Source organism: Taeniopygia guttata, chromosome 1A, assembly GCF_048771995.1.
Source record: "Taeniopygia guttata chromosome 1A, bTaeGut7.mat, whole genome shotgun sequence".
NCBI lineage: Eukaryota > Metazoa > Chordata > Aves > Passeriformes > Estrildidae > Taeniopygia > Taeniopygia guttata.
This window is the reverse complement of record NC_133025.1, coordinates 48,135,988-48,162,407: the sequence shown is the minus strand read 5'-3', so window position 1 is coordinate 48,162,407 and position 26,420 is coordinate 48,135,988. Positions and strand designations below refer to the sequence as shown.

General features: G+C 44.2%; 1 protein-coding gene across 14 annotated transcripts in view; it reads left to right on the top strand.

Moving 5' to 3' along the window:
• Positions 1-450: 450 nt before the first annotated feature.
• The window catches only part of ZC3H7B (zinc finger CCCH-type containing 7B), a 48,496-nt gene continuing 22,526 nt past the window's right edge, over positions 451-26,420 (top strand). Inside the window, exons 1-14 of one of the 14 annotated variants that reach the window (XM_030262924.4) lie at positions 451-1,105; positions 6,448-6,545; positions 7,236-7,296; positions 9,786-9,819; positions 10,188-10,385; positions 11,221-11,379; positions 14,002-14,082; positions 15,542-15,601; positions 16,977-17,019; positions 21,429-21,688; positions 23,142-23,490; positions 24,450-24,562; positions 25,370-25,532; positions 25,618-25,779. In XM_030262924.4, coding sequence (XP_030118784.4) covers positions 7,244-7,296; positions 9,786-9,819; positions 10,188-10,385; positions 11,221-11,379; positions 14,002-14,082; positions 15,542-15,601; positions 16,977-17,019; positions 21,429-21,688; positions 23,142-23,490; positions 24,450-24,562; positions 25,370-25,532; positions 25,618-25,779 — 1,675 coding nt within the window. In that variant the 5' untranslated portion in view covers positions 451-1,105; positions 6,448-6,545; positions 7,236-7,243. The other 13 variants (XM_072923359.1, XM_030262923.4, XM_072923364.1 and 10 more) reach the window with 13 other exon arrangements.

Here is a 26,420-nt window from a genome sequence, read left to right as displayed (position 1 = left end):
CGATTCCAAAAAGTGTCTAAATTCACATGTGTATGCATAAACATTAAAATATATATGCATCTACATACATATAATATATATGTAGATAGTATAATATCCAATCATATAAAATTTAATATTAATATGGTTTATTAATGCTGCATATATGCATCTACTTATATATAACATATATATGTATATATATATGTGTGTATCTATATAAAAATATGTAGATTGTATAATTCCTAGACGTGTAAAATATAATATTGAGATTTTTTCAAATTTGTTTTATTTTTGTGTTTAGTTTAGTTTTGTTGTTGTTGCTGTTGTTGTTTTGATTTTTGTTTGTTTGTTTTTAAATGCATATTCCTTTCCACCCAAAGATTTATGTTTTCAGATAATCTTATTTACAGGGAACCCCCTCAGCAGTGCAGGGTGGAGTAAGTAAGGTCTGGCTGGAGCAGATAATTGCTCTGCCATCAGCGATGGCTCTGGCCCCCGTCCAGCGAACAGAAATGGGTGGGCACAAGGGTCACTGCTTCCCGTATGTGATAATCCCAGGGGGGGTCTCACAATTCACTTCCTCGCCGCGTTCGTGTGCATGCATTCCCTCTGCAGCGGCAGCTTTGCTTTCTCTTGGGGTATTTTTTTTTTAATATCAGCAAAGACAACCAGGAAGAAAAAATGTTGCATTAAAATTAGAACGGAGAGTCGACTGCTGAAGAGCTTTATTTTTTAGATTTTTGTTTTGTTTTGTTTTTAAAGCCTAATTCACCTTAAAGAATCTCAAAACCAGCCTCAAGGGAAAGATTTGTGAATTTTTGTAATGGAAAGCGGTAGCCTCTAGGGCCCAGAGGATATGCAGGGAGGCATTTTCTCTCGCCGGTGCAGCTGAGAGCGAGCGCGAGAGAGCGAGACCTGGAAATGAAAGTAAAGAGATCAGGAGGCACATGGAGGGAGCTGCAGAGGCAGCCGATCCAGAAGCAGAATGCTGCCTTCTATAATTAAATAGCACTTACTATTATTATTACTTCTAGTAATAATACATTAATAATATCTCTAGTAATACAATACCATTTATCAAGGAAAGTTTATGCATAGTGTGGGGGGGAAAACCCGAGGAGAGGTGAGTTCTTTATTATTATTTTGGGGGGATTATTTTTGTCTTAAATCAGTTCTCTGTGTGTTTGTGTATGTAGAAAGGGGTGGACTTGAGAAGCAAGAAATTCTGGATGTTGCTTCCTTAGAAAGTAAAGGTTACAGATAGTAACTGCATAGATGAAAGGTTGTGTAATTGGAAATGTAAAAAAATGTGGTGAAAAATAATACGGGTGAGATTTTGAAGCTAAACCTTCCGCCAAAAATGTGCGGTTTGCAAAAAAAAAAAAAAAAAAAAATTGTCAACGATCCTAATCCCACCCCCTGGAAAAAAATGTGGTAGTCTAAAATTGCATAGCTAGGGGGAAAGACCCTTGGTTTACGTGAAAAATTTAGTATTAATCGCGTTTGTGCCTGTTTGTGTTTCGTACGTTCGGGATGTATGTTCTGGCTGCATTTTCCCCCTCTTGTTTCCTCCAAACCCCATGAAACGGCAGAGAAATCATTTGGAATTGCTTTTTAGATGGACCTTCCGTAGTGTCTTCTAAAGTTTATCAAATAAGAAGACTGTGTTTTTGCGGTTTTGGGTTTTGTTTCGTTTGTTTTGGTTTTAATTCTTTAATGTTGTATACGATTTCCGGGTAGCAGGGGACGTTATGCGTTTTTGGGTTTTTGGTGGGTTTTTTTTTTTTTTTTTTGTTTTGTTTTGTTTTGTTTTGTTTTCTTTTTTTCCTCTTAAAACCGTCTCCCAGACTCTTGTAAATGCGTGATTTTTATTTAAGCGGATGGGGGATGGGGAAGGAGGAAGAGTATGTTTTGGTTTGTTTTCCTTTTCCCGGGAAGCCGGGACGTCTCCTGCCGTAGGAGAGCCCTCCCAGCAGGGCCGCGGTGTCGGCAGTGTCGGGCTGCCGGCGGTCTGCAGTCGCGGGGGCGCAGGAGGCGCCGCCGGCCCCTCTCAGCTCCAGCGGCCGAGGTGGCGCCTCTCCCAGCGGCGGCCTCTACGCAAGGCCGGGGACCGGCGGCCTAGTGCTGGCAGCAGGGGGAGGAAGCGAGAGGGTTCCCGCGCGATGCGTGTGGAAACCAGCCCCCGGATTTAGTTTTTCAAATGAGGCACGGAATGCGAGCTGGGTGGACAGAAACCCAAGAGCAAGTGGCGTAGAGACAGGCAGCATCACCCCAGAGCTCTCTCCTTGTTCCTTGGCTGCGCTGCAGTGGGTGCAGGAGGAAGGGTGGCCTGTGGTACATGAAGGTGTTATGTGTACAACACAAGACTGAAGGGAGTGGAAAATTAGGTAATGGGGGCTGATGTGGTCAATTGAGGCTTTAGCCCCCACCACCATCCCCCTCTCAGGGAAACTTAAGGGTCACTGCTTTTATTTTCAGTGGGGGGTGAGCTGTTTGTTGCTACCTTGCTCTGCATTCACTGGGTGCAGTGAATATTGCTGGGTGCAGCTCGTGGCCCCAGTGATGCTGCAAAGCAGACCTGGCACTAGCGGGGTGCTGGCATTTGAAATGGTGGCTATGAAAGTTCCTTGGGGTGGCTGGTGTGGGGAGGGACAGAGGAGTCAGCTCTGGTGGGCACAGCATAGTGGTGGGGAATCCAAGAGCAGTTGACTGTAAGAAGCAGTGAAACCCAGAGAGTGGGGCATGGCAGAAAGCAGCTGCAGGAGTGAGCAAGACCCCAAGTTTATAGTGAGCTCAACAGTTTGTCCTTTACTTGATGTATGCCCAGTTAGGTATTCTGCTGCACCACTAAAGTGGTCAAACAGCAGGCAGTGAAAGACCAGACCAGTGTATCCTGGAGCCTTTTTTCCTGGGGAGCTTCAGTCTCAGCTCTACAACCTGCCACTTGCACCTGAGTGTACTAATTTCTAGCTGAAATGTTACATTCAATGCCTGAAGGTCAGACAAGTGTCAGTTCATTGCCATCTCAGAAATACATTATGAAAAACTTTGCCCAAATTCAGCTCTGGCAGGGTTATGAATAAGACCTGTGTCCTTGATAAGATAAATTCAAGTCTTTCTGTTAATCTCTTCTTTCTACCATCTACCCATCTAGAGGATATCCACCCAGTTTGTGATTCAGTCACCCAGATCACTGGCTCATGCTTCCTTCTGAAGGCAAGAAAACCATTTTGCCTGTCCGTAGCATTTTATTCCTGTCTGGCAAATGGTTTGTAATTTATTGATGAACTGTGAATAAAGTTCTCTCTAGATGCTGGACCAGGGAGGATAAATGTCTCTGGACTGAAAGGATAAGAGCTCTGTAGTGGAGATATAAATACTCAGTATTTGAATTTTGCTGATGATTTGAGTGGACAAGTCTGGACAGAGAGATTTGGTGGGGGAGAGAAAAGGGACACTTTGTGCTTCATAAAATGTTTTCTATTTGTTTCTAAAAATATTTGAAAACCAAAGAAAACAAAAGCTAAACAAGCTTTGCACTTAAAATTAATTATGCAGTAGCTGTGGTATAGTGTGCAGCAGAACTGAAGTGTTGCTCATGTGGGTGGCTCACTGTGTGTTGGGTTTGCTGGTGTAACAAGTGCACGGCTTGGTCTGAATGTTAAATGAAACATGGTGAAGAGGCTGGAATGATGAGAGGAGTCAGAAGTGACTGGGTTTGCTGGTGGGGTGGTGGAGGAGCAAAAAGAGGAGTCTGATTGGCAGCCTCCTGCAGTGGTTGGGGCAGGCAGGACAGATCAGATGAGGGGTCTGCCACACGTGAAGGGGATTGCTGGTCTGGAGTCATATTGAAGGGGAAAGAAAGGTAGGTGTTCCTGAGAGATGTGCAAGAAATTGTTGGGTAGCAGCACATGGTGAGCGCTTTGAAGGTGTTGCAATGAGGGGATGAGTCTTATGTGCAAAGTCGTGACATAAGCTTGGAGGTGTGACAGACCTGTAGCAGAGAAAGCTGGTAACCCACTTGCAGGGAGGGAGGAATGTGGGGTAGCACCAGGGAGCAGCAGTCTAGAGGGGAGATCAGGCCTGTGGTTTATGTTTAAAGACTGCGGTGGAGGGTCTTGGGTTGAAGAATATTCTCTCTGGAAGATGAGGGTAGAACTGCAGAGCATAAATAGCGTGCAGGGCACAGAAGGTTGCCTTTTACCAGGATTTTGTAGCAAGGATCAAACTGTAGCTGTGTATTGTGGGACCTACAGAGATGCAGTAGACTGGTCAGATGAAGCAAAGGTGGGGATATTCATGCTGGATGCAGTGGCAATAGTGATGAGGAGAGGAAAAAACAGAAGAGGAGCTTCAGGATGCAAGAAGAGTTGGGTAACTCTAGGAAGGAGACATTCTGTAGCCATGCCCAGTAGTCCTTTGGCTGCACTCCAGGTTTGGGTCAGTACGTTTGAATGCCCTTCTCTCTGGTCAAGCAACAGTAATCAGTTCTCACTGTAACCTGCTGTGTAGGACGTTTTAGCAGCAGGGTCAGGGTAGCTGTGAGAACAGGTACTCCTTGTGGAGTGTTTTAAAGGCTGATCTCAGAAACAGAAGTAGACCGTGTATATCAAAAGCTTTGCAAGGTGGTGATTTGTTTTGAGGATATACACAATTGTAAAGGTGTACCACAGCATTTTTGGAATGCAGCCATTGACTTGATGATGACCAGCCCGTGTTCAACTGCCCTCCCCACAGTCACCAATAATCTCCCTTTTCGTCAGATCCGTGGGGTTCTGCTTCACTTCCCTGACTTTTATTCCCTCAAGCATGACTCAGGGAGCAGCAAGAGCAGGGCTGCACCTCCAGGCAAGGGAAGCGAGTAGCTGAAGGTGATGGCAGTCACCAGCAAGGCACTCACTCATAGGGTACAGTCCCACCACATGTGAACAGTGTAGGCAGAACTAGATGCCAACAGGAGTGGTCCATCAACAGTCCCAGAGAAGATGAGATGGTGAATCTGGTCAAGGTCCACCCAGCGAGTCCAGTGGTAGGAGATGATAACAGAGACAGGACTGGAGACAAGCTGCCTGCAGTGGATGTCCAAGGCTTGTCCCAGAGATAGAACTGAGGACAAGTTCACCTGCAGCATAGTTCAGACAAGACAGGACCTGGACCTCCGCTGAAATGGAGCTCCTAGACTATGGACAGAGGGGCATAGGTGGGGGTCCAAGGTGAGGCTTTTTGGAGTGCTTCAAGACTTTTAGTGTATTCAGCTAGAAATTCTTCCTTCCTCACTGTGCTGTCCACATGAGCCTTTGGGAGGATCCACTTGACTCTTTTGCTTCCTCTTCTCCCCCACAGTTTCTCTCTTGTCATTTCCTATGGAGGCCCTTTCCTCACTCTTGTCTCTGATGGCCCTCACAGTTTCTTACAGTGATCCGGGGTGGCTCTGTCCTCTTTCATGTCTTTCACTGCTGCCTTTGTGGAAATGGTTCCTACTGCTCCTCTTCTGCTTCTCTGTTCTCTTTTACTTCCTCTGTCTTTGCAGAATTTCACACAGGGAGAAAAATTAAATTAATTACCTCTCTCCCCTTGTCTACCTCTCCAGCCTGTCCGCCTGTATCATTAGTGATCATATTAACCTCACAATCTCCTTGTTAAATTTCCTTCTTTCTTCCTGATTGCTCATTATCCAGGCTATTTATGAATCAATGCAAGCCTTCTGTTGATGTTGTACTGAAGTATATCAGCTCTTCTCCATCACTTCTGTTTAAAAGCCTTTGTAGACATGCTAATCATCCCTCATCTTGTCTGTTGGCTTTCCCTTTCTTGCTGCACTGCCCATCCTGTTCCAAGTTCATCTGCTTAAAGTCTTCTACCTGCTGCTTGAACCAGATTGCTTCCAAATTTACTGTCTGATGACTTAGAAACTGCACAGGGTCACTTTCAAGTTCTTGCTTCCTTCTGCTGCTACTTTCTCTCACTCCAGTCTTTGCTGCTTCCCCCAGCTCTTCTTGTTGGTAAAGGGCAGGTTCAATTCTACATTTTGCATGGGATAGAGCACTATCAATCAGGGCTTGCTGAGCTGTCAGGATTGATTTTTATGTACCTTAAAGGCCTCTTCAACCTGTTCAGACTGAGTGAGTCATTGATACTGCAAGATGTCTTAGAATGATAGGGGTGGTCTTAATGTAAATGGAGCTGGATGATAATCCTCTCCAAGCTGTTGTAGTGTAGAGGTGGAGAATTTACTTTAATATCTTCTCAGAGGCAATCCTGGATTGGAAAGGAACAGGGTCTTCCTCTCCATCTCATTTCAGTGTTTCTGTACTTACTGCCTTTGTCCCCAAGTTCCTATTCCTCAAATGCTGAGCATTATTTGTGGTCACAGCTGGTTGATGTGAAATTTGCTGTCACCAGCAGCTCCGTTTTGCCATAAAGTGCCGTCCTTCTCACCTGCATTATTCTTTTCTTGTGTGACAGACCTGTGTACCTTGGAGAAAGGTCACTGGGGAACCATTCCAAGATTTGCTTCCAAACTGCAGAGGATGAAGTGCAGATAACTCTTGAGCCTTCATAAGGTGCCGCCCACCCCAGTTTAAAGCACTACAGGATAGGACTCTGCTCCCTCTCCAAAGAAGTGTTCCCCAGTCTGTGCTGCTCTTGCCTGCTGACTTTCAGTGTGAAATCCCCATTGCATGGATTCAGTGCTGTCTTTTTATGTGGACCACAGAAAGCAATTTCATCTCCTTCCTTTGAATCTCCCTTTGTGCTGTACCTTCATAAACCTTATGTAGACAAGGTGTGCTTCATATGCTATGCAGTAAATCAGTTTAAATCTGTCCCAGAAAAATAGTGGTCACAATTGTATATCATAGTAGGGTCTAGGCACAAATTCCTGAAATGACTGCCAGTGCAGGCAAAGATGGTGTTGGGTTTCTTCCCTTTGCTAGAAGGCAGTCATGATAACGGTTGGTTCCCATTGCTTTATTTACTGGCAGCCTAAGCAGAGAGCTCAAATTGAAGTAATTCCTCTTTGCCCCTGAATCCTGTCAGTGGCATGTGAGAGAAAGCAGATACTTGGTAGTGAGCTGCTTGCCATGCTGTATCTGCGGTGTGGATAAATCATGGGCTTCACTGTTCAGGGCATCTGGTCTGGAACATTTTGTTAGTAGTAAATTCAGGCACAAACAAAATACTTTGCTGTTTAATTGCCAACGAGACCTAAAATTACTCACTTTGTGTTGTTTCTTTTTCTTCTTCCTCCACAGCAACCATAATGGAGAGGCAGAAGAGAAAACAAGAAATAGAGAAAGGACTTCAGTTCATTCAGTAAGTGGACAACCTCAGTGTTCCCTGTGGATTTGGAGGTGGTCATCTTTCTGCTGAGGATTCCAGGAGCTGAGTTTTTCCTATTCACTGCTTTGGGTTTTCTGCATGGGAAAGAGATACTGTTCTGAGGATTTTGGCTGTGATTTTTTTAGGGTCTTTCTTGTCCTGTTAGAGCTTCCTGAGCTTAAAATTCTGTCATTTTAATTTCCTTTGGTTTTGCCCTCCACTGAAGTTCCAGGATTATCTTTACTATTAGCATAATGCTAATAGTACTTGGACCTTCTACATCATCTTCAGCATGAAGATCTCAAAGTGCTCTCTAAAGAAGGTTAGGAAGGGAGATAGTATTTCAGTTCTGTAGGTGGGGAAACAAAGTACATAACTTGTTAGGCACCCTATATGGTGCCTATAGGAAATTTAGATAACCTGGGTCCTTTTACAGTTGCCAGCCTGTAATGTAGATGTCTCAGATCACTCTTCTGTGAATATTATGTGACCTTGTAGAGCTTGAGGTTGTTGCTTATGTAGTAGTTACAAATCCTAGTACTTCTTTATAAGATACAGTAGTATTTCTCCCTCCAATGTTTGACTGAGCAGAGGCCTCAAATTCGGGTCCAGGTTCCATGGTGAGTAAGGAAGTAGTAAGATTGTAATCAGATTGGTTTGGGGGTTTTTTTAAGTCCTACTTTGTGTCCTGCAATTATTATGCCTGAAATCTGTGCCTCTACGGTAGGAAACCCCCTAGATCTTCCATGTTACCTATTTGTATCCTGTAACATGGCCATGATATTTTCATCCCAGTCTGAGACTAAAGAGGGCTGATAACTCCGTTTTGGAGAGGTAATTGTGAGATTTATATTGGTAGCACTTATAAAAATGCACAAGGTTCTGGAGAAGAAAATAATTTAGAAATATGAGGTGTAGGTCATGCATCTGGGGCATATCTTGCACTCTGAACCAGGAGCACTGTCATATGTTGGTTTGTTTTGATGCGAAAGAAGGGAGTCCAAATATGTAAGCATCATGAATGTTTCTTACAAAGCCATGACATTTCCTGTAGTTAGTTTTAAGGAGTGATTAGAGGAAATCTAAAATGTTGGGGAAGATGAAATAAGAAGGCCTTATAAGTATGATTGCCTGGCGGGGGATTTGGAAAGTGCAGAGAATGTGAGCCAGATTGAGATGAAAATGAGCTCTGAGATGGCAGACCTTGGTTGCTAAGCACTGGTGGACAGTGGTGTAGCTAGTAGAAGGTAACTCCCTTTTTTGACCCACAGACTAATCAAAGGGTCAGATAAAGTGTTCTGTCTCATTCCTCAAAAATGTAGAGTCTATCTCGCACCTGTAACCCTCCCCTGAAGTATGATGTATCTGTAATCCCCTTGGTCCAGAGTCCTAGTACACACCCCCGCTCTGAAACCCCCTTGATAAGGTGTTCCCAGAAGACCAGACTCTCTCTCTCCCCTACCCCTCGATCCAGCCCCTTCTCCTACTCTCTTAGACCCTCTTTTGGAACTCTCTAGCTATCTTGCCCTACCCCCACTCCTTGGGGCCTGCTTCGAGCTGCAGCTGGCAGCTCCGGGCAAGGCCCCACAATAATCTGTATGCCCTGAGACGTGACTCCTGAGAGCTTTTGTCTCCATCCGTCCCGACTGTCAGGACCAGCTCTCGCTACACTAAAAAGCGTTTATTCTGTAACCAGTAAGATCATGTATTTACGGTAGGTAAGAAAAGCTATGAAAGGTGCTGAGGATTCCTCTAGAGCCTACTGATTTGTCCTTGAAGAGAAACAATAAATATATGTGGGCCAAGCCTGGATGAATTGGGTGATTCAATTAACCTTTCTCTTAAGTCTCAGCGCTGTTGTAGGGTAGGTGTTATCCTCACAAGCGCTGCCAGTGTTTGTGGTTCAGCCTTGGCCAAGAAAGCTGGAGTCAAATGAACTGAATTCCTGAACCTGCACTGTTTTCTCCCTTCCTTTTGTGAGGAAAGGCATAAAGGCATATGGCTAAGTTAAGGCAGAGAAAATTGATTGCATTTATATCTGTATGTCTCTGGTCTCAAAAAGAATTTGAAGAGGTGTTGGAGTGCCACTCTGGTGCCTCTCCTTAGAGCCAGATGCACATAAAATACACTTGTATTCTTCCTGGCAGTCTCTCATGGGACTTTATTAAAGATAGGTTTTTTAGGTGACTGTCAGAAGGCACATTACAGAGGATCATGTATGCACAGAAAATAAATGAGAGTAAGACTCCTCTGGTCTCAAGTCCCTCTTAGACATGACCATGGCTTGACACCACTGCAAGTGTCACTGAGTATAATGCTCCCTAACTGGGTCTGTTTGCCTCAGCTGCCTTCACAGCGATAAAATGTTCAGTAATTTACTGAGATCACCAGCACAGGACCAGAAAAAGGATTTCTTCATTAGACAAAAGCCCTTATTGACATGGATGCCTGCTTCATGAGTATTTTCTCTTCCTTTTCTTCAGGTCCACATTACCCCTAAGCCAAGAAGATTATGAGGTAATGGAGATTTTGTTTGTTAAAACTGGGAGCCCTCTGGTTAGCAAGATTTGTTCTGTTGCACAGCCATTAGTTTACATGACAGAAGTGAAGAATGTGGGATGGTCTGTCACAGTTTCCCTGTGACTTAAAGTTTTAAGGTTCTGATGATGGCAACTTACAGGGAAAGGAGAAGACACTTAAACATCCAAGAAGAATGGAAATTTGACTGTATTATTCTCCTGATGTTTTACAGGAGAGTATGGATGCAGGAGTATCTTAGTGGGCAAACAGTTTGCTAAAAGATATGGAAAGGAATGGGAAATTGGGAAGCCTTTCCTGTCTCTGAATATTTACTTGAGTCTATATGTTCTCTCCTTGCTGCCCAGGCCTTTTTGCAGAAGCTGGTGAGAAACTTGTTTGCAGAGGGCAATGATTTGTTCCGAGAGAAGGATTTCAAGCTTTCCCTGGTCCAGTATGTAGAAGGGCTGAATGTGGCAGATTATGCAGCCTCTGACGAGGTGACCATCCCAAAGGAGCTCCTCTGCAAGCTCCACGTCAACCGAGCTGCCTGTTACTTTGCCATGGTGAGCGCTTTCCCAAGTCATCCCCAGGAGCCAGGGTTGCAGTGCTGTGCAGTTGGAAAAGATGTCATGAGGCATTTCATCTGGTTTTGTCCATTCGCTGTTCAAACACTGGAGGAGACAACACCACACAGAAAAGTCTGCAATCTCCTCCCAATTGCACTGTGTCTTGCAAGACCAGAGGAAGGATGTGAGGAGAAGGGGCCAGGCCTAAAGTACTGACAATGCAGTTCTGCTCTTCAGTGGTGAGGAATTACAATCATCCAGTGTCTTCCAGTGTTGAGCAGGAATACTGTTATTGCTCTGGAGGCTCTTGCCTCCTCCTCTGAGACACTGGAAGACAGTAGGAAGGGCTTTGGGTCTTGAAGGGACTTGCAGCATACACATGGAAAAGGATTCTGAAATACCCAGGCATTAAAAGGCTGCATGCTTCCATTTTACTAAGGCATGTAACAGCTTCCCTTAATGGCACAACCCCAGAGCCGGCCCGTCCTGTTTGTAAGGACACTGAGTCTCCTGAAAATTAGCAAGCAGTCACATAATTAAAGACTTTCAAGTGCAACATGCTCAGGGTAGAGGGAGGACAAGATAAGGTTGCTCAAGCAGCCTTAGTTCTCTTATTTCTTGACTTTGAAGTGTTTTGAGTTTTGCAAGATTTAACAAAATGTTCTGTTAACACAGGTGTGTTTGCACACTGGTCTGTACATGAGGTAACACACGTACTTCCACCTGCTGCTTGTATTCCTGTTTTCTGCTGAGATAGAACATTTGTATTCACAGAGAAGGACAAGTTAGCCTGCTGTGCCTCAGCTGACTCCAGGTGGTCTGTTCCATGCAGGGGTTGTATGAGAAGGCACTGGAGGACAGTGAGAAGGCTTTAAGTCTCGACAAGGAGAACATCCGAGCACTATTCCGGAAAGCCCGTTCCTTAAATGAACTTGGAAGACACAAAGAAGCGTATGAGTGCAACAGCCGATGCTTGCTGTCCCTCCCACATGTAAGTTTTCGACATACAACTCATCTTGGTTTTTGTGGGTCACAACCCTCCTCTCCTCAACATGCTTAGTGTGAGGCCAGAGGATAGTGGGAAAGAAATTTTGTCTGTTCCCAAGATCATGCTTATGCCCAGAAATTCTGACGCTCTGACTCAGATGTTTGTCCTCACATATTTCTTCAGGCCAAGTCACTTCTTATAGATAGTGCCAGCCAGAGACACCAGTTAGTGACAGCAAGTTCATGGTCTGTTTGTGAAGAACAAACCCCTACTCTAACAAAAGATGAACTAAAGCCATGAGAATGTTTTAATTGGCTGCTTTTTTATCTCTAATGGAAGTGACTAGGTGCATGGGATAAATGGGAACTGGAGCTCTGAAAGAAAAACATGTATGTTTTTTCTGTGTTGGATACAAATGTCTCACATTTCACTTCCAGATTGCTAAGGCAAAGTGATCAAGCTTTTTATTTCTTGAGGAACATGCAAAGGTGTCCTTGACATCACATGGCATAGTTATTTTTGTGTTCCAGGGTGTGTAAATTTTTGCATGCAGAGAGGACTATCTGCATATACTAGGAACTAAATATTTTCCTGATAGTGCTTTTGAGCATCCTCTTAGGCCAGATATTGATCTGAAAAGCAAACTGTGATTACATGGACTCAGGTAAACACTTTGCTGATGTTGGTTCTGATCCATCACAGTAATAGTATTACAAGAAAAATGCATCCACCTCAGCAGGAGAAGTTAACTTTCCTTTATTATTACTGTTATAGAAGGAATCTTTGACAGCCTTGCTAGCAGTTAGTTATTCCTTTTGTATAGCTTGTAAATTCTAGCTTCTTTGACTTGGTAGAACAGGGTGACCAAAACATATTAAAGATATCATGTTTGGGGAGTCCCAGGGAACTGTTTTATAAATAAACCCTTTGATTAACAAAAGCTCTAATGTAGGTGTTCTTGTAAAGCTATTTGTGGGTATATTTTACATTGTAGTTTAGCCACTTAATTTATATTTTAACTATATAGTTATGTTTACATAGCTGCCATTATTATCATTATTTATCAAACTTCTCTGTGCCAGGAAAGTTCAGCCTAAAACACCATATTGAGTGATCTGTGTTTCCTATTCTAAACAATTCAGCCTTGTAAATTAACATACCCCATTGTCTTATTACCTGCTTAACAGAAGTCATAAGCCTTCTCTGCATCAACATCAAAGGCAAGTCATGCTATCCATCATTTCACTCTTGTTTCCATTATCCTCTGGAGCACATGGGTACTTCCATCTTCGGATTGCTGTAATTGCTGAGAACTTTGTTGTGGTCAGAACAGAGCCTGTCTTAAAACCTCTGATGATAAAGAATGTGCCACTCATTTAGCTCACTGTCTGTCAGAGTTAACTTATTTCTGGGTGCAGATACTCAGTGCTGCTAGTTTGCAGAAGTTCTCAGTATGGTGAAGTTAATACTTCTCTGTGATATGCTTGTGTTTGTATGGCATGGGGTGCTTTAGAAGAAGAAATGGACAAGCTAGATTTTGTTTTCACTGAGTTCAGTGAAGATGGTGCCAAGACTAATGTTGAGGGTGTGGGGGGACACAATCAAAAAAATGGCACTCCAGATTGAAGGGAAACAGTTACTGATGTAGTGGGCTGGAAGAACCAGAGGCTTCTCAGCTGTTCAAAGGGAAAGGACTCAACCTGCGGGGAGAAGGATATTGGAAAGACCAGCATGGCAAGTAGAAAGAAGAGGGCAAGCTTCAAGGTTGGACATGAGGGGGCATATGTTAGCAGATTAAGGAGGGCTATCACAACAGGTTGGGCAGATAGATACTTTTTTTCTTCTTTGAAAAAACTGTTGAAGTACTCTGATATTTTTGCAAATGGAGAGGGAGGAAAACAGAAGGAAACAGTTGCTGGTGATATATAAATGTAGAAGACTCTGGCAGGATGTTAGTCTGGGCAGGAAGCCCGTGGTGGTGTGTGAGTGGGAATGGACACTGGGCAGGGAGGATGGTAAAATGCCACACAATGGGGAAAGCTGAAGATTTGCTTGACTAAGCTGAGGCAGTTTAGCTGGAGCTGTAGATAGTCAAAATGCCTTCTAGCCAGTAGGTTGAAAACTGAGACTTGGCTAAGCTTTAAAAACAAACAAGCAAAACAAGCTAGTGAGTACTGTCTGCATATCAACACTGATGATTAACTCTGCAGCTGGCAGAGAGGGAAGACATGCAGGCTCCTTCTCAGGCATGGACACCTTGCAGAAGCCGTATCAGCAGCCAGCCTTGGCAGATCCTTCAGCCAACTTGCCTGCAGGACTCCTGAACCCTGTTTTTGCAGAGTGGATGCTTTGTTGGAAGCAGATACTTGATTGTGATTTTCTGCAGCATTGAATGAGTGTAGAGCAAAACTCCTGGTGCAACTGCAGCATCTGGGCAGGACTAAATTACAAGAATGCTGAAGTCTATGTGGACTCTCCTGGGGCTGTTCTGGAAATTATCTATCTGCTGCTGTCTGAAGTTGAGGCTTGGTGTAGCCCAATGTGCATAACTGCATTCCTCTTTATTTCATTCTGTGTGCCACAAAGGCAAAACTGAAAGTGTCCCATCAATGGTTTTGTTCCCAGGATGAAAGTGTCACACAGCTGGGACAGGAGCTTGCCCAGAAACTGGGACTGAGGGTTCGAAAAGCATACAAAAGACCTCAGGTATGACTTCTTTTGTCTTAGAGGCTATCCTTTGCTTGTACAAATTTACTTTTTCAGAAGTGGTAGGTGCTGCTCTGCAGTTACAGACATGTGTACACAACCCTGCAAACTCTAGCAGGCTGCTGGCAACTCTACTTGTCCTGACCCTCTGACTCACTTTGTCTTGATCCATTTCTAACCCCAGTGCTCCTCTGTGTCTACTGCCAGGATGTTTTCTGAGTCCCCAGCTGGTGCTGCAGGAGAAACTTCCGGCATAGTAGATGCCTTTTGTGTTTTTTGCAGGAGAGGAATACCTGATCCCAAAGCAGGTTTTGCATCACAATCCTCTCCCTATTATGAGATGAGAAGGATGGGATCCCCTGCTGCACTGGAGACATGACTGGTTTTGTAGTGCAGAGGATCATGAAGGGTTCCTGCCCCTTTTCTAGGCATACACTTCTTTGTGGTGGAGGAAAGGCTTGGCTTTGGGTGAACAGTGGGTACACACCTGGTCGGAAGCTAATTTGACACCAGTGGCTGGATCCATAACTTGGCTCTACAAGGAGGTGCTGTAGGTGATTAAATTTGTACCCTGGGATGGAGCTAGAGGGCGTTAGGCCACTGCTAGCCATAAAGCTGCTCTCCCATAAAGCTGCCTTGGTCGTAGATTTTGTTCTCAGGAACAAAGAACATGAGCTAGTAGTGGAGGCTGACGTTTGCGTTTGCATCCTTGGCCCCAAGCACAGGGGTGTGTTAAACAAACAGCGTGTTCCACCTGCAGAGGGGCACCTCTGTAGCATGAGGTGGAGTGATTGGTGGGCATCTGATTTGCAGAGAGCTTTTAGGGTAAATCTGGTTGTAACATGTTAATCCTCTCCCCAGCAAACTTAATGTGTGATTTGCCTACCCTAAGAAAACTCTTTGATCCTCATCTCTTCCACACTCTAAAATGTTTCTGTCTCAAAGAAAGGGAAGCTTATATGGAAATACTTTTTGTAGCTGTTCACTGTGTTGGCCTTGCCTTTTTTGCCGCTGTCATGTTACTCAGTTGAGATGGGCTTAAACCACCTGTTAGAAATACAAAAATTAAACATTCCAGAATGTTTTTTATTATTTGAAATTCTGTGATTGGTACTTTGTTAACACTTTGTGATCTTTTGTGTTGAGTTCCAGCTTTTACTCCAGTGTGGTAATGCCTTCCCAAAGTAATAATTTCTTAACAAAAAGCAAACCCATGTGTTTCTCAAGGAAGTTTTTTGCCTCCTGGTTATGAGTTGGATGTTCTGAGGTGTACAGAACAATTTTTCAGTCCCTTTCAGTGTTGACAAACGTGTACTCTTGTGTCACAGTGGGGTAACCTTTTGGGGTGGCTTTATTTTTGGGCAGTACTTGGAAGGAAACCATATTGTAACCCAGCTTTACCTAGTTAATGAGCATTCATGGGCTGAATTCTGCTCTAAGACCTCTCTCTTCCTTGCAGCAGGAATTGGAAACATTCTCACTACTCAGTAATGGCACGTCAATCAATTCATCAAACCAGGTAGCATTTGCATCCTGTGATTGTTACTATTTATGGACTGTGCTACTAGAATGCTTTAAAGTTTTATTTGCATGCAAATTTATAACTGTCTTTTAAGTTTGAACTGTTTTAATTTGTGTTTTTTGCTCTTAAGGGATATATCCAAGAAATTAATTTCTTTGAAAACGTTTCTAATTACATAATTTTTTATGTTGGTAATTAGATCGCCAAAGATGGATATTTTTCTTAGTTATTGTGAATGTTTGCTATCTCTTGCATTTTAAATAAATTTTTGTTTTCAAGTTTTGCATATCTAACAACAATGCTAAGTAAAAGTCAGAAAGTGCAACTGCAAAAGAAATGTATAAAATTAAATCCTGTGGTGTACTGAGCAAGGTATATACATGTATTGCTTGTATTGTCCTGGGAGACCCAGCTGGGCAGGGTAGTGTACAGATATTATGGTAAAATATAAGAAATTGCTGGCTTCCTTTTTTTACCACTGGGCAAAATAACCGTCCCAACAAACAAGCACTTGCTGTTTCTACATGCTGTTTGGTATTTCACAATGCTCCTTAAAGCATATAAACAATAAAACCATAAACATTATAATTTTGTACAGCAAACTACTAAAGAACTAGTGTACCTCTCACTGTTCAGTTATTTGGCTTCACATCTTCTAGGAAGGCCAGTCAACTTTCTTTAATAGTTGTGCCTAGTTTTTAATTTCAAAATCTTTCCCTTTTATAAAAATTGAAAATAGTGCAAGATCCACTGTAGTAGATGCAATATTACAAGACAAATACTTTACTTGTGCCTTTTAAAGCTTAATCTGAAGGCACACGTACTTACCTCTATTTATGTTTCTATAAAATATGGACTTAATGTATTCCCTGCCTTGAGCTCCAAGTCAGCAGTTGTCTTGGCAGAAACATTTTCCTGTTTTGAATTTGCTGTAGAAGTTTGTGGTTGTTAGATTGCAAAATATGTGAACTAAGAAAAGGAACATTGTGTAAGATCAGGCTAATCAGATCTCCCATGCAGTGGGCTGACCAATTGGTGTGTCCTGGGACTTGGGACACAGTGTTCTCATCCACACATGAAATATCCTATTCTATGTATGGAGTTGCTCACATGGTTGGATATTGTGCAGACATGGTTTTCCTTTGTAGCAAAAGGATTTGTCAGCTGCTGAAGGTAAACATGAATAGGTTCCTTGGATCAATGCCCTCCTAAAGTTCATTGGCTTTACTGTTACAGCACAGAAAGAGGCCATAAAGGAAGAGTCACACGTTTAGGAGTAGTGAAGAGTCACATATGTGAAGTGTAGATGTCTGTTTAAAGATTAACATCTCACAATATTTTTTGTCTCCCTTTTCCTACGTCCTCTTTGCAGACTACTTCCAATGGATTGGGCTCAATAGATGACATTGAAACAGGTAAAGATATCTCTCTCCTCAGACTTTTGTGGCTTGAGTATGGTATGTGACCAGGCTGGCAGGCTTGAGAGATTCATCACCTGCATTTGTGTCTCTTCTGCACACTCCTAACTTTGGTAACTGGGAGAAGAAAAAGTGGTGCAAAGCAGGAGTGTTTTTCTTGCAAACTCATCTTTTTGTCCAGGCTCGGTGAGAGATGTGTCTGGGAGTTAAAAGGGTCTGCTGAGGTACACAGCTCTCTTCAGTTGTGCTTTCTTGAAGCTACTCTTGGCAAAGCTTCTGAAATTCTGCTCCAAGGCAAAACATTCTCAGATAAAGTGAAGTTAAGGTTGTTTTGCTCTGAGTGCATATGGTCCTCCAAGACATTGAGGTGGAGGAATTGAAAACAAAGGTGTTTGGAGGGACCCAGGGAGAGCTGAATTCAGGGCTGGGCACCCAGGAGGAGAAGGAAGATTATCAGAGTTGCTTTTCTTATGCTGGGAAACAAGTGACCTTAACTCTGCCCCTGTAGAAAGGCTTGCTACCTTGTGTGCTGGAGCACCGAACTTCTGCCTCTGAGCACATCAGTCTTTGTTCCTTTGTAAGGTAGTTCTCTGTGCATGAAGGTAAGTGTGAGGACTTACCACCACAAGTAGCAATTGCTTGTTTTATAGAAACAAACTAATTTCATTATTAGGGTGCTTTGGAAAGCATGTTCTGTGTTGTTCTCTGTTGAATACCAATTTAGTATCTGCTTGCTACATGAGATCATGAGACCAGGTTCTGTGAATTAAGGACAGTTTTCCACATTATCTTGCTGTGCTAAAATTAACTGGACTCCTACTAGAGACTATCAAATGACCGCATCCAGTAAGCTCTTTATCTAATCTGGATTTGGTGTAAGAGCAGCATGCCACTTTTACTGCAGATCAGAAGACAGAACCTGTACTGCTAGGAAATCTTTGCAAAAGCACTGGAATTATGTTATCCAATTGCCCTGAAAGTGGTGTGCCACCAGGACAACTGAGTGCTGGGTACCCTAAGAGTTTCAGATTAGAAGAGTTTTTTTAGTGATTTTTTTTTGTTTTGTTTTAAAATGCAGACTCTTGAAGCCCTTTCCTCCATGTTTTGCTTGAAGTTATCTGATTAACTCAGCCCAGTCCTGCAGAGAGATCATGGCTCAGATCTGGCTCAGTATGGCCATTGGCCAGCTAATGCACCAAGGAACCACTACTGTTTTGAAGAGCAGAGCTAGAAACAGTGCTTTTAAAAGCTCTGTACTTGCCCCTTGGGGACAGGCAAGTGTATGGCCAGAGAAGCCACCAGCTGGGGGGCTTGGTATGAGAGACTTGGTTCATGGGCGTGTATGGACAAGCCTGTGATATTGACATTCTCTGAATAGAGAGAGACATGATTGTTTCTCCCAGGATTTTTCCTGGGAAGTTTCGAGATGCAGTGAGAAAGCTCAGAGAAAGAAGAAAGCAATTCTTACCTCTATTTGCTTCGTCTGTTGTTTGGCACATATGGAATGTGTTATTGCTATTGTTTACCCAAGAGTGATTTGTTAATTGGACACCAGTGATGGTTGTTTGGATTGATTGGCCAGTTGGATCAAAGCTGTGTCCTGACTGTCTGGAGACAGTCACAGGTTTTTCTTTAGTATCTTTTTAGTATGATATAGTTCTAATATAGTATAGTATTAATGTAATATAATTTAGCTTAATAAAAGCAATTTATTTAGCCTTCTGCAACATGGAATCAGAGTGTGTTATTCCCTATGCAGGGTGGTTGCACTGCTTCGATACAAGCCCCTTGTTGACTTTTTAATAATATGTGGGGCTGATTGTGATGGCAGGGGCAGAAATCAGCAGGTATCAGTGAGCTACTCATCAAACGAAAGCGTTTTATTCTTTTAAGAAGGAGCAAACATTAGGGGAATGCAGAGGATGCATGAGCATTCTGTAAGGAGATTATGTGAGATGTGTCACAGCTGGTGAGTGAGGTCAGCAGATCTGGTTTCTTGAGGAAAGCAGGAATGGGAAAAGAGAGATAGGGAAAAAGATTGGACAGAGTAGAGTCCAATCTTCCAGGGAGGAAGTGCCTGAAGGAATGACAGGGTTTGGGTGGTCAGGGTGGGAGGAGTGGTCATCTTCCCTCTTCCACTTGCAAGTAGTGGAACCTGTTGGTCCCTGCTCTTTTCCTTGCCGTTCACATGCACTGAGCTGTGGGGGTCTCATGTTATTGTCTGCCTTTTGGTCATGCATTCAGCATTTCTGGGTTTGGGGCCTCTTAGGGTGTGTGAGGGCCTCTTTTCTTTGCTTCCCAGTCTGAGTAGAAAATGCGGGGCCTCATTCATTCCTCAGAGAAGGTCTGAATTGCTGGATCCTTTGGGGCCCTGTCATTGTGCATCCTTTTGCTCCCCACTCCACGTGTCCCCATCCCTTCTGGCTTGTTCTGAACTTCTTGTTGGCCTCTGTAGGGATCTTGAAAGTGCTCCAGATGTAAACATCTGAAAAATGGGAAGGCACAAGCCATCCCTTTGTACTGTAGGGAATCTGGCCAAGCTTCCAGCCATGAGAAAAGCTGGATATCTGGCTCCCTGGTGGCTGGGGTTCTGCTCCAAAGGGAGATGAGATGATGAGATAAATCATTGTAAAGGGGGCATGGGGTTGGAGCCAAGCCTGATTGGTGTGGCAGCTGCAAAACTAAGGACATGAGCAGCCTGTGGGAAATGCATTCAGCTGCACACCGAAATCCTGTGTTGGATCCTATAAGGTACAACGTGTTTGCCTTCAATGGCATGCTTGAGGATGTGGAGAGAGACCTGTGTCTGTTCCTTGCCACTTCCCCTGCTTCCCTGTCTTTTGTCATGGCTCAGCCTCCAGTGCCTTGCACAGTGACCTTTGCTGCAGTCCATCCATGTGGACCATTCACAACAAATACTGGAGGAAAGGTTGCAGGGGTTGGTGCTGTGCTCTGGGTAGGGTTAGAGATAAGGGGGCATGCCTGTGTTTGTCATCTCTGCTGTTGTTTTGTTCACGACTTGGGGATTTGCTGGAATTGCTAATTTGCTGAGCTCTCTGAGAAGGCACCAGCACATTCCTGGGCCAGAAAACAAGCAGTCTGAGCCATAACAGGGCTCACTTGCCTGGTCCCTGATGCAGAGGGATGGCCAAGCTCTCATGGCGGCTGAGTGAACAGACCTGGTACAGACAGGATGCAGCATTTCCTGCTGGATCAAGTTTTGTGTCTCTGAAGCTTGTCTAGTTTCTTTCCCAATTTTATCAGTCTTTCTAATAAAAGCTATTGTCTCTCCTTCCAATCTTTACCTTGCTTTTATGGCCTTACTCTGTTGCAGTTACAGTGGGATGGAGAAGGTAGCATCTTTGTCTTATTTATTTTCTTTTATTCCAGGACATCTGCATAGGAGCAGAATTAAGGTAGTTTGGGTGCTTGGTTTGAGAATTGCAAATGTAATGCTGCGTTTTTCAAATTTCTAACATTTGAACTTTTTTTTAACCTTTAATTTTTTTGAGAATAAAATGCTCTTCTGTGAAGAACATGTGCTTTCAACCGTAACTTCACTTAACAGAGGTTTATATTACGTGATGGGAACACCTTACTACTCCAGTAATGTACTGGAGAGGAGAAGAAACCATAGGGAAAACCACTGCCTCTTTCCTGCCTTAACCCCACCTCACACAAGTTTCCAAGGGCATGTTTGCTGATCAGATATTGAGGGGGAAAATGAGTAGCAACCTCCCACTTTTGGACATCAGGAAGGACTCAAGAGCAGGGAATTTACTGGGTAAAGATAGCTGAGTGAGTCTGATGGGGATTTTTGGGACACATTGTTAGCACAACCTCATCTACCACTCAATCTCTGACTCTCCTCCCAACAGGGCCTTGTGTTTTTTGTCTTTGTCCATTTAGGATGCCTGGGTTTTTAGAGAGGGTGTGCAAGTAAGCAAGCTTTCAGCTGGGATATCAAAGCTCCAAGGAGTAGAGAAGGCAGTGATCTCTGCCAAATGCATTAGTGAGAAACATTAAAGAAAACACCAGGTGGTGGGTTATAGAGAAATTGTATTACATGACCCTGGCCTTTAGTACTGGCTATAATGAATTTGGTAATGGCTCAGCCACAGGTTTTGTGTTGTTCCTGGTTGCTGTATGTGCTTGCCAAGTCCTGACAGTCAGACTGGGCACTGGCCCTTAGAATGTATTTCAGCTATTGGTGAGCCATTGGAGAGTGGAAACAAAAATGAAAGGGCAAGTACTCTTCAGAGTAGAGCCTCTCCTCTCAGAAAATTGGCATACTTGTTTTCTGTGATTTGATGGAGTTGTACAATATTATTTTTGCCATGTTGTGCTCTATTTGTCTCCTGCAAGAGGTTCTCCTGATGGCTGGCTCTGTTTCTCTCTCATTACAGACTGCTCTATGGACCTGCAGTGCCTCCCAGCTCCTGTGGCCACCTCCATCCCTGTGAATGAGGGGCTGGTCCCTTTGCCTTCTGACTCAGATGCAAAGGGCTTGCCCACCTCGCTTCCTGCTGCCAGCTTGATCCCATCTCCAGACTGTGTACCCTTGCCAGTGCCTGAGAATGCAGAGGACTTCACAGATGGGGACATAATTGGGGAAGAACTAGACTCCCTCCTGGATTCCCTTGCTGAAGGGTCACCATACCCTCTAGTAAGAGCGAGTGCTGCTTGTATCGACTGCTTCTTTGTTCCAAATAGGTCCTTGGAAGTCCTTGGAGCATGAGAATGTGCATGCTGCCTCTCATTCTCTTTCTGTAATTATTTTCTTCTGTGTCTTCCTCTGGGAAAACTTATTCATTCTTTCCTTTATTTCTGCTACTGTGAGTATATGGAGTCCTCTTCCAAGTGTGCTTTGCTGTGTGCAGCTTCAGGGAGCTTCCTCTCAAAATATACCCAAGGTAGCCCTCCCCTGACATCTCCTTCTTCCTGGCCTGTCATATCCGTGAATTTGAAGCAAGTCTGAGAGTAGTAAAAGGAGTGAGGTGAAACAGGAATGATGAATGTATTTTATACAGGGTGTGCTCTAATCTCGTTGTATTTTGTTCGGGTTGCACTCAGCCTAAGTTCTTTGAACAGATCTGGGAGCTGCACAAACATTCATATTCATACTTATGTTGGATTTTTGTTGCCAGTGTTGCTTATGTGAGCCACCTTGGGTCTCGAGGCAGTATACTGATTTTCATGCTGGAAAAGCCCTGATGAGAGGTGCCACAGGTTGTGATCATTACCCTGGCCTTTGCACTGTGTATACTTGGCTGCCTTGTTTCTCAACCTGAGCTGGTTTAAGTGCCCAGCACAGGGCAGACTGATGAACTCGGGTATCCCAGCACCTCCTCAGGGATCCTGGTCCAGACTATTTGCAGTACAGAAAAATTGGGAGTTTTATGGGAAGTCTGCAGGTGGATTGAGCTGCCAGGTATCCTTTTACTCCAGCTAGTACAACACACCCTTCACTGGGAGCCTGTTGCTCTCTGTTGTCATGGTTTGACCCCAGTCAGCAACTAAGTACCAGACAGCTGCTCATGTACTTTTTTCCTGCCCCTTCCCTAGTGAGGAGCATAATTGAAAAAAACCCAAACTAGTGGCTTAAGATAAGAACAGTTTAATAATTGAAACAAAATAAAATACAATATCAACAATAATAATCATAGTAAAGGAGAGAGAGGGAGGAATAAGACCCAAGAGAAACAAGTGATGCCAGTATAGTTGCTCACCACTTGCTGACCAATGCCCAGCCTTCCTTAAGCAGCAGTCAGTGATCCTGACCAACTTCCCTCAGTTTATATCCTGGGCATGATGTTCTATGGTATGGAATATCCCCTTGGCTTGTTCAGATCAGTTGTCCTGTCCATCTCCTTGTGCACCTGCTCACTAGCAGAGCGTGGGAAATGGAAAATCCTTGACTTAGAGTAAGCATGACTTAGCAATAACCAAAACATCAGTGTGTTATCAACATTATTCTCATGCTAAATCCAAAACATAGCGCTGTACCCACTACCAAGAAGAAAATTAACTCTGTGCTGGCCAAAAACAAGGACATCTCTTTTCGGTCTTTGTTCCTCAATACTAATTTGCTATTTATCCTCCTTCCTGCTCCCCTGAAGTCTCTTGTCCAGGGCACCATTCCTACCAACCTGCCAACAGAGATGCCCCAGTTGATTCCTGTGTTTCCGGGGGGAACTCCACTGCTGCCTCCAGTTGTGACAGCCAGTATCCCTGTGTCTACCCCTCTGCCACCTGCCTCTTTTGGCCTGGTGATGGATCCCACCAAGCAGCTCTCCTCCTCCTCAGTCCTGGATGCCTTTGAGGCCCCACCAGGAGGAAGTGGCAGCTCCACTTTAGATTCGCTGGATTCCCTGGATCTGCTTCCATACACAGATACACGGCTTGATGCCCTGGACTCCTTTGGGACAAGCAGGGGCTCGCTGGATACCTTGGATTCCTTTGCCATTGGTAGGTGCAGGGTGATGTGGTTTTGTGTTGCCTTAGCTGTGAATGCATGCCAAAATTATTTCCCTCAATGCTGAGGACATATGTCTTGTAGCTTTCTCTGCTGGTGTGGCAGAACAGGAATATAAATGTAGAAGAGAGCAGTGAATTGTCTTGGACAGAGTAACGGATAATGTTTAGCTCAAAAGTAATGAGAAAAAGCTGTAGGTATGTAATCCCAGATAACCAGTATCTGCATGGAGTGAAATCTAAAGAGGAGAAAGGAACACAAAGATGTATAATGATGAATGATGAGATTTAAACTTGACTTGGTGTCCAGAACACCTCCCTTGGCACAATTTGCTGGACTGTAGCATGATTCCTCCACCTTCCTCCTCAATGAGTCTTTGACATTTTGCACAAAGTGAGCAAAATGGTGATGACTGTTTTAGATGATACAGGACCTTGTTGTGCTGGCCAGAATGGTAGAGACCAAGGTCTTTCCTATCATATCTGGATTCAGGGCCATGAGTGTCCTCTTGAATGGGGCTCTGAACTTTCATGGCATAAGGAGAAAAGCTGTGGAGGATGTTGGGCAAGGACTAAGTCACATCCTGTTCAGGAGGGAAGTGGGCTTCTTCTTGGTTAACTTGTTCCCAGTATTGCAGTATTTTGAGAACAGCAGAGATTGGCCAGTCAGCACTTGAACACTGTCATTCACCTCAGCTTTGGGTTGTCACCCTAGTAATGCCAGTTCTCAGCAGCATAGAGTTGAGTTCAGTAGGATTTCTGGGACAAGAAAGTGTTTCCTGGAGTTTTTCTGAGTCTAGACAGATGCTTTGGGAAGAAAGTATTAAAACATTTTGAAATAAATAAAGCAAATTAATTTAATAAGCTGTTTGTCCTTTTGTGAGTGGATCTGCCTCTGAGAGTGAAATGATTGTTTTTATTTTGTGGGGCTCTTTTCCTCTTCTTTTGCCCAGAAGAAAGTAGCTCTCCAGAACTGCGACACCCATCTGGCAGCCAAAAAACAGCCCCAGTGGTGAGTGAGCTACTGCCCCGTGCTGATGTCCCAAGATGCTCTGAAGCCAAGGTAGTAGTGGTGGTGACAGTGGTCAGTTGGGTGATGTAGGTAATTTGGGCCCCTCCTCTTACCCTGCCCTGGTGAGTGTTGCCTCCCATGTTGTGGCAAGGCAGGTAAAGATTCCCACTAGGTCAGTAGGAAGACATTTGTTCCATCTTTGTTTTTATCCATAACTCCATATTGCCAAGGTAAACATGGCGTGACCAGGCACTGTACCTGGCAGCCACATCATGCTCAAGAATGGGATAGAGTAAGGCAACTTTGACTTCAGGCTACTGATGTTCTTTGTTGCTCTCTGCCCCTGTCAGGTGGTTTCTCCAGATGTTCTGCCTCTGTCCTATGTCTCCAGTCTTGGAGAAAAAGGGGAGAATTAGTAAGCTTGGAACAAAAGTTATTCTTGAGTTCCTGTCACCTGCTAACCCTGTTAACATCAATATGAATATCCCTGAAGATTGACTGATAAGTAATTTGGGTTTTTTCTTAGCTTGGAATAAGGTTGATTTAAAAGTCTTCCATTGCAGAGTAGATTCTGATGGAAGGAGTGAGGAGGGCATTTTGTTTTGTGGCTCATGATAGAAAACTGAGGTCTCTTACCAGTAGGAAAGAGGCCTGTCTCTGAAGTGAACACACCACAGTGTTCATTCTCTTTGAAAAAGTTGCAGTCATCTCTTCTGGAAGTGTCACTTCAAATGAGAACATTTTGATGAGAGAGGAAATGAGAAAGGTTTTGAGAGACTTGAGTAGGGCAAGGGGGTTGGAGAGGTCTCTTCCCCATGTGGTTGCAGAGCTGAACAGAGAGGTGTGTGTGTTTTCTCTCAGGTCAGCCTTGGTGGAGTGAATCACCCAGCTGTGCCCAAGGCCACCGAGCACCTGCTGTCCCAGCCAGAACCAGTAATGCCCAACACGGCTCTACTGGTGAAGAACCCTCTGGCATCTACTCACGTTTTCAAACAAGCCTGTCATATCTGCTACCCCAAAACAGGTGATGCATTTGCTCTGCCACCAGAGCACTGGCACAGACTAGGAATTGGCTTTCCCCAGGCTGATGGGGTTACTCTCTCTGGCAGGGCCCAAGGCTGGTGATTACACCTATCGAGAAGGGTTAGAGCACAAGTGCAAGCGGGACATCCTGCTGGGCAGGCTGAAGAACTCAGAAGACAAGACCTGGAAGAGGATCCGTCCTCGCCCAACCAAAACCAATTTTGTAGGATCCTATTATCTGTGCAAAGGTGATCTGTGGCAGTTGGTTGCTGGGAAGGGGCTGTGCCAGGGGAGACTGGGAGGGAAATTCTGTTTGATATTGCCTGCTGGCTCTAGGGTGTCCTGTTCCATCAGTAGCCTATGGAGTGGGTGGCTCAGTACAGTGAAGAGCAATGAGCTGCCATGTTGTAGAGAGCAGGCAGCTTCTAAAGTGGTGGAGCAGAAGAGTTCCAAAGGCTCAGTGAGCTGCTGGGCACAGTCGAGCACTCAGAGCTGCTCTGCTAACATGGGCTTTACTGAGAGCCTACCTCCTGTACATGTGCTCACATTAGTCCCACTCAACCCACCTGGCCCATGGCAGGGCTGTGGTTCTGCCTAGGGAAAAGCATTCTCTGCCTGCTTCTTTGCTCCAGCCCATCCCACAGTACATGCAGACAGTGTGACCAGATTGGTATCCCGAAGCAGTGTCATTACAAAGTACCTAATGAAGTGGGAAGATTGCAAGAGCCAAGCTAAAATAGCTCTTTACTTCTGGGCCCATGGGAGAACTTAATCTGTATTGGCTTTAAAAGGGGTTAGTTAAGTCATGGTCTGTCCCTGGCCAGGCACTGAATTAAAGCTGGTCTCTTGTTTTAAGATGGTTTCCCCTATATCAGCATTACTGGAGATT